Source organism: Rhagoletis pomonella, unplaced genomic scaffold (assembly GCF_013731165.1).
Source record: "Rhagoletis pomonella isolate Grant_MI unplaced genomic scaffold, Rhpom_1.0 Rhpom_scaffold_00011, whole genome shotgun sequence".
Taxonomy (NCBI): domain Eukaryota; kingdom Metazoa; phylum Arthropoda; class Insecta; order Diptera; family Tephritidae; genus Rhagoletis; species Rhagoletis pomonella.
Window position 1 is genome coordinate 21030063 of NW_023458565.1, and position 13140 is coordinate 21043202.

The 13140-nt window shown below is 31.9% G+C and overlaps 1 protein-coding gene across 1 annotated transcript; it reads right to left on the reverse strand.

Moving 5' to 3' along the window:
- Nucleotides 1-43: 43 nt before the first annotated feature.
- On the reverse strand, nt 44-8533 carry LOC118746803. Its single transcript, XM_036480714.1, has 4 exons — nt 8003-8533; nt 3553-3663; nt 463-870; nt 44-387 (listed from the first exon to the last, which is right to left on the reverse strand). The coding sequence occupies exons 1-4, from the start codon at nt 8180-8182 to the stop codon at nt 232-234; spliced, it is 855 nt and encodes a 284-aa protein (XP_036336607.1). The 5' UTR covers nt 8183-8533; the 3' UTR covers nt 44-231.
- Nucleotides 8534-13140: the final 4607 nt, after the last annotated feature.

The following is a 13140-nucleotide window of genomic DNA, read 5'->3' on the forward strand; positions in this document are numbered from 1 at the left end:
TCTGGGGGCTGGCAGCAAGAAAATTTCTAAAAGTTGATTTTTCTGTGGACTTTTGGGCCACCCTAGTGTGCATAGATACTCGTTTGTATGTATGTATTATTCTTGTACACAAAATTTATGAATCAGTATGTTGGACAAACACTACAAAATTAAAGCATAAAATTAGGCACATAAAATTAGAATAAATTTCAAACTTGAACTAACATCAAATCTTAAATTAATAATTTGTTTTCAAAAATAAGATTTAGCAATGGCGAAAAATCCCATCAGCGCCAACGAATAGCTACTCATAACTCCCAAACTTGTAGCCGCAGAGCTGCACACCTTTCGAATCGTTTCCGTATATAAGCCACGTCTGGATAGCAAACCTCGGATGCTACGCAATTCCTGGAAGGAGTTGGGAAAATTTTAACTTCATTAAATTACAAAAAAATAAAAAATAAATTACCAAATCGTACAAACCTCTAAACTCAGCCCTTTTTCTGTTCTGCTCAGCACGAGTGTGTAAATGGAGCCGCTCATTTCATTACCGCAAAATGTCAGCACCAAATGATCGTTAACCGCCTTTACCACCTGTACGGTGCCTTTGAATTGTTTATATGAATTTAGCGCCTCTAATGACCCGCGTTGCTCGCCTACATTGGTCCATAGGCCGGGACTTCTTTCCGTATAATTAAACATGTATTCCAGATTATTATCACTTTCACTCCATATCAGTCGTAAGTATCGTGTTGCTGTATGGTCATTGTATGGTCGCTGGCTCTGAGGTTGTTGTTGTTGTTGATGTTGTTGATGATGTTGGGAAGGTGGCTGGTTGGTTTGTGTTCGCCGTTGACTGGTGTATTGGTGATTATTATAGTAATTTCGCATCTGGAAAATATGTACTTTTATATATGTATGTATGCAAGTGTATGTAAATATTCGCTATCAAGAAGTTGGAAAGATCAACTCAATTTTCAATGGTTGGCATCGACCATTTTTCATTAAGAGGAATTTTGGTCAGAGCTTTTTGGGGAAAAAATTAAAAAAAAAAAAACATTTCGAAAGTTCAAAATTTCACAATGTTCGGGATTTTTAATGTCTATTTCTTGAATATTTAAATAAAAAATATATAAATTCAGAACGTTCGAAAAATAAAAAAAAATACAGGATTTTGAAAAAAAAAATCGTAAAACCACAAACTTATTTTTGGTTAAATAGTTTTTATGCAATAACTTTAACTGATCTTAAAAGATACTGAAATTTTCCAGAAAAAAATATAAAAAAAATTAATTTTTGAACTGTGAACAAAAAGCCTTTGCAAACTCTAAATTAGAAATTAATTTTAATTAAATAAAAATTGTTTAAGATAACCTCATTTAGAGTTCGCAACAAATGCATTTCGTTGTTTAAAAATTGATATCTTAAAGTTCTGATCAAAATTCATGACGGTAGTACCAGGGTACGGTTTGTACAAGAAGATTTGCTTTTAGTGCGTTAAAATCTCACATTCACGGGGTTGGGGCTTTCCCTTCTTTCCATCTATATCAAAAAATACGTATATACAGTATCGGTCATATCTATAGCACGCCATTTCAAAGTGATATTGTGTGCCACTTATGTTTATTTATTAAGTTTTTAAAATTTCCAATTAAAATATAGCTCATTCTCAGAAAAACCCGATACAAACCCAAGTTTAATAAGTTGTAGAAAGCTACAAAAAAGTGAAACAAATTTCACATAAATTTCAAACTTTTTTCTCGCAAGTTTTAGAATTTTTTTGAGTACACAGTTTTTTAGCCCCTTCAATTTTAGTCTGATAATGTGGGAATTTGAAGTGGCTACGAATTACCGTTTATTTTTAGAATTTTTTTTGTCGCATTGGCTTCCATAATAAATAAATGAATATTTATTTGTATATGGAAAAAATCCGCAACACCTTTGGCGAAAAAAAATCTAAAAAATCAACGGTAACTTTAAGCTACTTGAAACTTGCACATTATTAGACTAAAATTGAGGGAGCTAAAAAACTGTGTACTCAAAAAAATTCTTACACTTCCGAGAAAAAAGTTTGAAATTTAGGTGAAAATTTGTTGCACTTTTTTGTAGTTTTCTACAAATTGTTACACTTGGGTTTATATGGGGTTTGTCTGAGAATGAACTGTATTTTAATTGAAAATTCTTAAAAATAAATAAATAAACACCAGTGGCACATAATATCTCTTTGAAATGACGTGCTATAGATATGACCGATACTGTATACAGGGTGTCCTAGACCACCCATCCGCCCCCTCTAAAATGGATGGAAGTGTTTTTCGTAAAAATATGACCTACAAAATCAGGGATGCCCCCTCTTTTGGTGGTATTACCGTTTTCCGGGTTCTACTGACTTCTGGTTTCTACCGGAAGTGGGTTAAATCGACCCGAAGAAATTTTTTTTTAAATGGTATGTACATGTTTTTACCATAGATTCGGATTCTGCTCATAAAAATACGTAACTTCTGTCGGAAACTTTTTTCTAGAATGTACCTCCGGTTAAAACAATTGACATCCGGTCGGTTTAACCCACTCCGGTCGAAACCGGTAAAACCATATAAATCAAAGTTTCACACTTTATATAAAGTTCACAAAAATTAAAAAAATGCATCCAAATTTTGAACTTTTTATTAATTTTTTTTAGATGGGTTTTTCCACTATATGGAAATATAAGCACGAATTTCTTATGAAATAAAATGCGGGAGACTGTCAGATAAATTGCACTTGTTATATACAAAAAAAACACAAAAGCAATTTCCAAAAAAAAAATCTCAAAAAATCAACGCGATTTTGTAGCCGGTTGAAACTTAAACTTCATTAGACTAAAATTGAATAGGCTACAAATTTTCATACTCGAAATTTTCTAGAAATGCTGAATAAAAAGTTGAAAATTTTGATGAAATTTTTTGATTTTTTGCGAACTTTATATTATAGAATGAACTATATTTTCATAAATAAATAATGCAAAAAATTGTTCATGAAAATAATTATGAATATTATATGAGAGCAAAGTGTACACTTTCATTTGTCGCCTAGTGTATGTTTGTACGTATGTCTAGGCATCGACGAAGACAAGATGAAATTGCGCCTGGGCAAGACACTACCCAAAAATCTTCCACTTGCGAAAAATAACTATTGCCAGCTGGTTCTTTTATTTCGATAGGCAATCGAAAATTTTTTGATGAATAAAAATCACATTCTACAGCCAAGTAACCCATAATATCTTTCTATGTGGCGATAAAACGTGACGGCATCGAAACGAATTTTCGAACAAATTCCATACTTAAATCGCACCGCCTATTCTAGATGGATAACGAATATCAAAGAAGGTACCTACAAATATACAGTAATGATCATTGGCCCTATTAGTAGAGGTGATAGGATATCGAAACAGAGTAAACGGAATCTTAACGATCAACAATGGCCAAAGACTTTCCTTGCTAAACGAGAGTATAAACAAAAAAAATATTAAACCATTTCTAATAAATATAATAAAATAAATAAATAATAAATAATCCATACAAAAGTTATACTTACTTGTTCTGTTATGTCATTCAAATGAATTATTACGCAACTATCATACTGGTATACACCTGGAATATCCTGCGTATGAATAATGATCTCGTTACCATACCATAATCCAGTGATCTGTAAAAGAATACGAATATATTCAAGTGAGATCTAGTAATATCTTGATTGTGACGCAATAAAAGTTGTTCTATATACATACTTATAAATCTTTAACTACATTCAATATATGTAAGCACGCATTTATGCGAACTTACATACATATTTGTGTACATTAGGCATATTATTTTTTTTTTTTCGTTTCTAAAATTTCATTTTTTCTTGTGGGCGAAGTTATCGTATGTGCCATACAAAAGTAATTTGTACATACATATCAAGCCCCTACCGCCAAAAATTTAAAAGTATTTTTTCAAAATTTTATTTTTTTTTGCAGAAATGCATCTACATTCATAGTACATGCATCAAAAAGAAATTTTTTGAAAATATGTCGCTTAATTATTATCTCGCCAGGGGGCGTCAGGTTCGAAATATTTTGAAAACCCGTAGTTATGGTCCGATTTGGCTAAAATTTGGCGTACTAGCACTAATTAAGAGCTATAAGTTAAGCCGATTGTCAAAATAAATAAGAACATTCTAGATTACGGTCTTCTCAGTTTGCAAAGTGTACGTTGGTCACGTTCGACATGATGGAAGTGTCCATTTGTATGTATTGTATATGTTTTTTTCAGTGCAAAATATTTTTTTCCTGGAGTTCCCTGCGGCAACCTTTTGTACAAAATTTTCACATAAACGTAATTTTTGTTGGTTTTGCATTATTCCTCATGCTCGCCTCATAGGTATATTTAATTTTAGAAAAAGTCATATGCCTAATGTACGTACGTACTATGTACCTACATTTGCATCCACAACATGCGAATACATACTCATAAACGAAAACAATCTTCATGCTTGTCATGCTGATGGCCGTTAAATGGACACTTCGTTAATTGTATTATTAAATTTACGTAACCTTTTGTTGACTTTCTAAAAGAGTCAACTTTAGGGCACCAGAAAAGATTCGGTATGTGGAGTATGCATTTAAATGTGTACATACTATGTACTCACACTCTAATGGACATTAGACTGAGTCGGGGAAAAAACTCACCGTCTGGCGAAATTTAGAATTTGCTAGCTTTGCGTGCTTTTCTTCTACCCTTTTAAGAGAAGTACATAACATAATTATTCCCTTTCTTCATTTTTCTTAAATGTACCCTATGTAAGTGAGTGTGAAATTTCCCTTATTATTATTTATTATTTCGTAAACCTTTTATTATTACATCAATGATTATTTATTGATTGATTGACATTAGATAGATGTGAGATATTTTTTATGCCCGTCAAATGGCGAAAAAAGACTCGCATTCGAAAACAGATAAGGAATAAGAAAGAATCGATTGTTTTTCTATATTAACTAAATGAATCATAGTATCATTTTAATCATCTGTTCTGGCTACAATTTTTCTAATAAAAAAAGATTATTCGATTTGTTTTTTTTTTTTTTAACCTGCAAGCTCGAATAAGTTATATAGTATTTATACATATACATAGGTGAATATAATAGCCCTAGACGACTTGCTTAGTACAAAACTAAGAGCTTATTTGTCGTCCATTTAAAATGAGCCGAGCATACGCTCCTTTGAAATCGTTGGAGTTGCCCATTATTATTACTTTACGGGCGCATACAGTGACTCAAAGAAGTATTCACATGTTGATTTTTTATACCCAAGCACACTTGTGCATTAGTGTATTATAACTATAAAAAATCATACTCGAAAAACGAAAAAAATACTGAACAAGTATGGAGTAAGAACATTGCTGACACAGACAGTTTGCCCGCTGTACGACAATGCCAGACCTCACACGGCCAACACCACGAAGCAACTCCGGGACAAGACTCCGCATTCTCCTGACCTAGTGCCTTCAGATTACCATCTGTTCACACCAGTGAAGGTGCACATGGGTGGAAAAAGGTGTTCAATTGATGAGGAGGTGAAAGTGAGGTGGAGAAGTAGGCCAAGGAGCTGGTGGGTCAGTTTTTCAAGGCAATCATGAAAAATAGCAGTGAAAGGGATGGAGACTAATTTTTTGAAGTCTAAAGATATATTTAAGCGATTCGCAAGGAAACATAGAAGTCATCTTAAGAATTTTTACACTGTTAAAAAATAGTTCGTTGTGGTTTCAAATACTCTAAATATTTATTAAACCGTTAAACACTTTACGACTTGCTCCACTTACGATATCTTGTGAACCACCTAAATATCTCCGACACAAGATAATCTTTTCAAATGTCACAGCGAGTTTTCTACAAAAAAAATTCTTGATAATGAAATTTTATGGCGGATAGTTTTTTGTAAGGTTTCATTTGAATATATTGAGAATCTGAGGTGATGGATCAACTTTGGTTTCGGACAACCCATTGGAAAAGTATAGCCTGGCCTTAGGATCTTGACTTTTGTCAAATCCAGTAGGCCTCTCATGAATATATATCTCTCGATATCTTATCTGAAAATATAATACTTATCATAACTAAACTACATCTATACATAGTGATCACCCGTCCTTTATTTTAAAGGACAGTCCTTAATTTAAACCAACTTTCCTTTACATTTTTTTTCAAATTAAAGGACGCCTTTTGTCCTTTTTTGAAAAATAAAAATGTCCCTTAGAGAATATCTATAATAAAAACCTTCGCCAGTTTATTTCGCACCCCACTTAATCGGTAATCTTTCTACAATCTATAAAGCACCGGGAAAGTTGTGCCCAGGATCATGTTGCACGCCGAGTTTCCAGTTCCACTGAAAGAAGATAAACCCCCTGCTGCACAGTGGTTCAAAGCTGGCATTTAGTGTTCGTAATTCACTGGAGCCTTCATGTTTACTTAATTTGATTAAATTTTATTTGTTTTTATGAAAGCTTACAATATTTGCCAGAGACCAGGTGAGCCTGATTTCTGAATTTTTATTTTTTTATTTTTGTAGCAATTTTGAAAAAAATGTATTCCCCTGTTCCAGTTGATAAATGTTATACAACAAAAACTATTTAGTTGGAAACAATTGTATGATTCCCAAAAAAAAAATTACAAAAAAAAATTTTTGAAATGTTATAAAAAAATGTTCATCAAAATAAATATTTTATTTTTTTGGTTTTCAGTAAAAGATTGCTTGCAAAATAAAGACTCCGCTGAATTATGAACATTAAATTCCAATTTTGAACCACTGTGTGTTAGCTTCGTCGTGCAGTATGAATTATGGTAAACGCATTTTGGTAGCAAAGGCTGGCGAAGTTCTCGAAAAGATTTGGCTTAATTTTTCGCTACAGCAGGGAAACTTGTAAAATTAAATAATATAATTAACTGGTAAATATTTAATTTAAATTACGATATGGGTAAGGTACTTTTATCATACAAGTTGTATGTACGTATTCCCAAATCATTTAAAAAAAAATTTCCTTTATTTTACGTTGGTTAATATGGTCACCGTACCTATACATATATTGACAACTTTTGCCTATTTATTTTTTATTATTTGATTATAATTACTTTTTTTTTATAAAAATATAGTGCATTTTACAACAGAAACGATTTAAATCCAAGTTTCAAGCTTTGTACAAACATCAAAAAATGCATCAAAATTTGAAATTTTTTATATAGATTTTTTTTTGGAAAATTTTAAGAAGTTTCATCAACATTTTTTATTTAGAAGTTTTAGAAAATTTTTGGTATGCAGTTGATAGCCCACTCAACAAGTGGAAATTTGACAGTGTTGTGCATTTCCTCCATATAGAAAGCCCGTCGAGCATACACAGTTTTGGCCATTTTCCTTTTATTTATTTAATGTTAATAATTTGTTTCAAGCTTATTATATTATATATCCAACACCATATAAATCCACATTTCAAACTTTGTATAAAAATTATAAAAATTTCAAACTTTTTTTTCAAAATTTTTAGAATTATTTTAGGAATGCAGTTTTTTAGCCCATTAAATTTTAGTGAAAATTTACAGACGCTAGAAGATCGCGTCGATTTTTAACAATTTTTTAGCCGACGGTGTTGTGCATTTTCTTCCATATAAAGTATGCACGACAATCTCAGAAAAAAAATATTAAAAATCAATGCGATTTTCTAAAAATTTCCAATAAAATTTAATGGACTAAAAAATACCCAAATTTTTTTTTAAAATTCTGAATAAAAAGTTTGAAATTTTGAATAAAATGTTTGAAATTCTGAATAAAAAGTATAAAAATTTTAATGACATTTTGTTGATTTTTTTGAATTCTGGCACAAAGTTTATTATTATTATGTCGGACACTATATTAAAGACTCATTTTGGTGGAAATTGCATATAGTGTTTTTTTTTTTGAATAGAAGCCCTCAATACATATTATAAAGAAATCAATAACTATAATGTAAAAAAGCGCACTTGTTCAATATCCACAGAGTGTTGAGGCTTTATGTCCATACACAGCAATGAATTCGTATAAATATTTCGATCCGTACTTGAAATCCCCTCTTCATAGCTTTGATACTGATTTAAGGCAAAACAGCAAAAAATTCCAGAATTCAAGAATAAAAGAAAACAAATCAAAATTTTCGGCTGCATTTTATATCAATAATTTTTTTTTTTTTATGTTAATACGAAATTTAATTAAAACACTTGATTAACGTATTATTTTATGTCTTTTTCCGAAAGTCAAACGCAACAGCGCACACAACAACGTTTAAGCTCACAGCACTGTTTCAAACTGCTGAGGGCGGCTCATCACTTAAGCAGATCAGGAGCGATAAGCGATATTTTCTCCAGTAGCGTCGCTTAACATTTGATTTTGTTATTTTGCTGTTGTTGTACAGTATTTGTAGAGTAGTTGTTGTTGCAATGTTTATTCTTCTTGATGTTACTAGCTATTGACATTAATAAAGAGGATGGATGGGAGCTGCTACTACTATTATTCCAATAACACTAGCGACGAGCTTATATGCTCTCGCATCTGGAAAGCACGGACTAATTTAAGCGCAGAAATTGCTGTTCATACATACAAACGTTCATCGGCGCATAAGTGCCGCTATGTATATACAAACATACAGCATGTTGTGGCGTGTATGGCATCGCAATTGTGTAGTTGTCATGATGAGTAGTGGGTTAAAGTATTATAAAAATTGCATACCAATATAAATTGGAAGAGCCTCAAATGGTGAGCGTAGAGAGAAATTTACTACCCGCCTCCACAGAATTGAAATTGTCAATTAATTTTGCGGGTTCGCCAAAGGGGGCTGATGTTGCTGCCCTTTATACCGCTATAAATGGCGTTGACCGTATGTGATCTACTCGAATGGTCCAGTTTGTTAAATGCTTGTATGAATCATGCACGCTGAGAAAGGCGAAGAGTTTCATACGCAATACAGTAGTTTTAAATTGTCTTCTTGGAAGTAATGCATATGTGGAGTTATAACTTTTGCTAAGTGTTTGGCCCAGCTTTTCCTCCAATTTGTGTTAAACGAGAGTTTAACTCCCCGCGAACGGCAGAAAGTTTGCCATTGCCATTACTTGCCGAGGGTCGAGCGCTATTAGAAAGAACTTCGTTGTTGCTGGCATCAGAAATCGAAACCTGGATGCACAGATTGGTAATGCACACCGCTGACCACTTGGTCTCGGCAGCTTTTTGTCAAAACATTTGATGCGGTACTGCCTTCTTGGTGCACGCATCGCCTCTTATATCACTAAGCAAGATGTTGAACATTTTTGGAAACTGCGTCTTCTTCTTAAATAATGGTAATCACAGAAGTTTCTAATAAAAAAATAGTTTTAAAGTCACGTGCAACAAAATCCTGCTTGCGATGCTCGCAGCGATCTCTTTCAGGATCTCAAGCAGTCTCAAAAATACTGAAATAGTCTCAAAAATCCCGAAATTCTTTATTTTTACACGCAGTACTTTTTATCCAGTATTTATTAAAGAAAAAGTCTCTAAATATTTTTGTTCGCGGTATTTATTGAAGCCAAAGTCTCAAAGAACTTCTTACGTGCGTTTCGTTAGGTGAAACTAACTAAATACTTTTAAACTAATGGCCTTATTCATAAAAAATAAAGTAGGTTTGTAGAGCTTTATAAATTGACGTTTTCATACATTTTTCAATTTATAAACCTTTTTTAAACCTACTTTATTTTTTATGAATAAGGCCATAAGTATTTAGCGCTGTGAAAACAGGGACCGTAACAGTTACAACTTTTATTAAAAAAAACGCTCTTTAACAATTATTTTTTGACTTTTATTTAATTACTCCTTAAGTAACAGTTATCTCTGATTTTTATTTTATAAATCCCAAGATAACAATTATTTTTAATTTTTATCTAAATAGTCTGCAAATAACAGTTATTTTTGATTTTTAAATTATATGTCTTAAAAAACAGTTATCGAAAACTGTTTTTTATAAAAGTCATAAATAAAAATTAGGCAGTGACTTTTACTTTTTAAAGTCATCAGTATAAATCAGTTACTGACTTTTGTTTTTTAATCACACTCATGAAAGTCATTTGTATAAATCGTAGTAAACTTTTGTTCTCCAACACCTTCTTAACTGCGAAAAATTACACATGACTTTTATACGTATGACTTAAAAAATAAAAGTGGGTGACTGATTTATGTATATTGATGACTATTAAAAGTAAAAGTCACTGACTGATTTTTATTGATGACTTTTAAAAGTAAAAGTCTTCGATAACTGTTATCTAAGACATATAATATGTAGAAACAAAAATAACTGCTATTTGCAGATTATTTAGATAAAAATCAAAAATAATTGTTATTTTGGATTTATAAAATAAAAATCAAAACTAATTGTAATTTTTTTTTGTTTTGCATAAAATTGCAAATAAAAATCTATTTTCAAATTTGATTCTCGGTGAAAAAATAAATCGATTGGTATGCACTATTAATTGTAGAACATTTCCTTCATAGTGAAGTTTTCAATTAAAGTTTTCATCAATAGCTGTTATGTTCGGTCCCTGTGTGAAAATAAGTAAATACTAGCATACTCGATACTTACATATGTACGTAAGTAAATTGTACTTTGGTATTTACCATAACATAAATACCTAAATACTTTTCTACTTAGTACTTAATACTTAAGGGTCGATTACGGATAGCAAGGCAACTGATAAGAAAATTTGTATTATGAATAGCAACTATCGTCAGTTGCTTCAGAGTTATCGATATTCGAAACTTGACAGTACGCCAACCAGCAAGTGGTTGTAAACAAAAGGTGCTTCAATTGATAGAGGAAAAAATTTGCAATCAGTGTTCCCTTTTGTTACACCAAAAGTGCATACTCAACGGGAACTAAAGTTTCAAGTTGTAGTTTTGTTGTTATTTTCACAATATTCAGTAAATGAGAACTGCATTGCAAAAGGTTAATATTATTCAAACTATTAAAAACTACATAAATTATTTCACATACTTTTCAATTTTCGCTCCAAAAACTTTCCCAGCAACCGCAAAAATGTAGTTGCCTGAATACACACTTTGTAGCAACTGCAGTTGCCAGTTGCCATCTGTAATATCGTTTCGGCAACTAGCAATGCAACTGAGCTTCGGTTGCTATCGATAATCGACCCATTAGTAAATACAATTTTGCCCATCACTGTTATGACCAATCGAGTGCCGTAGTCCCTCTGCGAAAGGATAATACGGAAATGGTGGAACCCACAGCTGTTGCGAATAAATTTAACACTCATTCCACCACATTAAGTCAAAAGGTTTGTTCCACACGCTTTCCGGGTTGTTTTGAAACTGTATAAATTCTATACCCAACATCGTGCTCTCTTTTTTAAACTTGGAAGGTTTGTATTTGAAACTAAATTTAGTTTGGTCATATATGTAGTCTAAAAAGTTTGAAATTAAAACCGAAATTTTTTACCGTGTATGATATTGAGCCATTCTTTTTTAAGTCTGATGAATTTCGTAAAAAAAGTTATATCATAAATCCGCTTAATTAATTCGCTTAAAATTTTTTTTTATGGGTTCTATACATGAAATAAGCTAACACGTATTCGAGGAAATTTTTCCTTTGGAGATGTGATCTGTTAAAGTTTGCATTTTTTCGTGATTCTGACTAATCATGTACTTCTTCAAATCGTTATATCTCGGGTTCTTCTCATCGTAGAGACATCATCTTAACGTCGTTTTAAAGCTAAAGAAATGGGCTTAACATTTCTATGCATAAGATGGTCTTGATCAGGGAACCGATTTTATGGAAATTGCCTTTTTTGTCCGCTAAAGAGATAGAGAATATTCGATTAAGAATGTCCACGATTTAGCTTTCTCTGATTCCATATATACACATTTGGTGTTGCCTTTTTTTGCTTTTTTAAGATATTTGCCTTTTTTGCCTTTTCTACCTTGAAAAAGTGATTATAGCATTTACAATTTTTTTTTTTTAAGAATAAAAAATATACACATGCCCATGCGGCTTATAGAAGCGCAAGGACCTCTTGCCAAATTGGTGTTGGAGAAATTCAAAGCCGTTTTCTCAGCTAACGAAGGCTTGGAGACAATAAGGGATGTGGATAAAATTGTAAAGGGCGAGGAAAACGCCCTTATTCCTGATAATATGAACGTTTCAAACGTTCCATATTTAAATTGGGCTCCACTTGTATCAACTTACGTCGAGCACACATTTGGTACATTCAAGGCTTTATTCGCGAAAATCGAATGAAAATGCTGCCAGAAAACTTCAAAATGCATCTTGTGGTTCAATGTTACTACTACAGATTAAAGCTTTATGGGTTAGAAACTAGAAAGGATAAAATAGTCAAAGATTCCAAGTACAAATTTTCTAGTTCATAGTTTTTCTCTTTTTACTTGTAATATAAGCATTTCTAAAATAAATCTATTTTTTGATTGTTCTTATTTCTTATTTGTTCTTATTTTGCTTTTTTTGCAATACCTAGTGCCTTTTCCTGCCTTTTTCGCTATTTTGTTTTGCCTTTTTTGCAATACCTAGTGCCTTTTCCTGCCTTTTTCGTTATTTTATTTTGCCCTTTTTATAGGTTTTTCGGTCCTAAAAATCCGTTCCCTGGTCATGATTGTCCTAAAGCCAACTTAGCTATTAAAAGGTGAACTTTTTGAAGTTGATTTGTAAAGTGAAGACCAGTAAACTAGGAATTAAAAATTACACCATTGTAATCCTTGTTTAATTCTCTATAAAAAAAAAACAACATTGTTAAAAACATGGGCGTTTTTCAGGAACTATTTTTAAAATATTTTTTATGACGAGATGGTTTATTTTGTGAGAATCAGCAATTTTTTGTAATTTGTTTTCGAAAACTTATGAATGTTGAGATATATTTAGCAGGGTGTTAAAAATCGGGTTTTTGCAAAAATTTAATTTTATTGTGGATTCCGATAGAATACTTATCCAGAAATAATATTTGTACGGCACGATTTTTCTTTAAGGCGACAAACCCCTAGAAACGGATTAAAGTTAGCAAAACGCAGATTTTGGCAGAATATCTATCCTTCGATATATTTTTTAAGCGAATCGAAAGTGTGACACTAAATTTAGTGT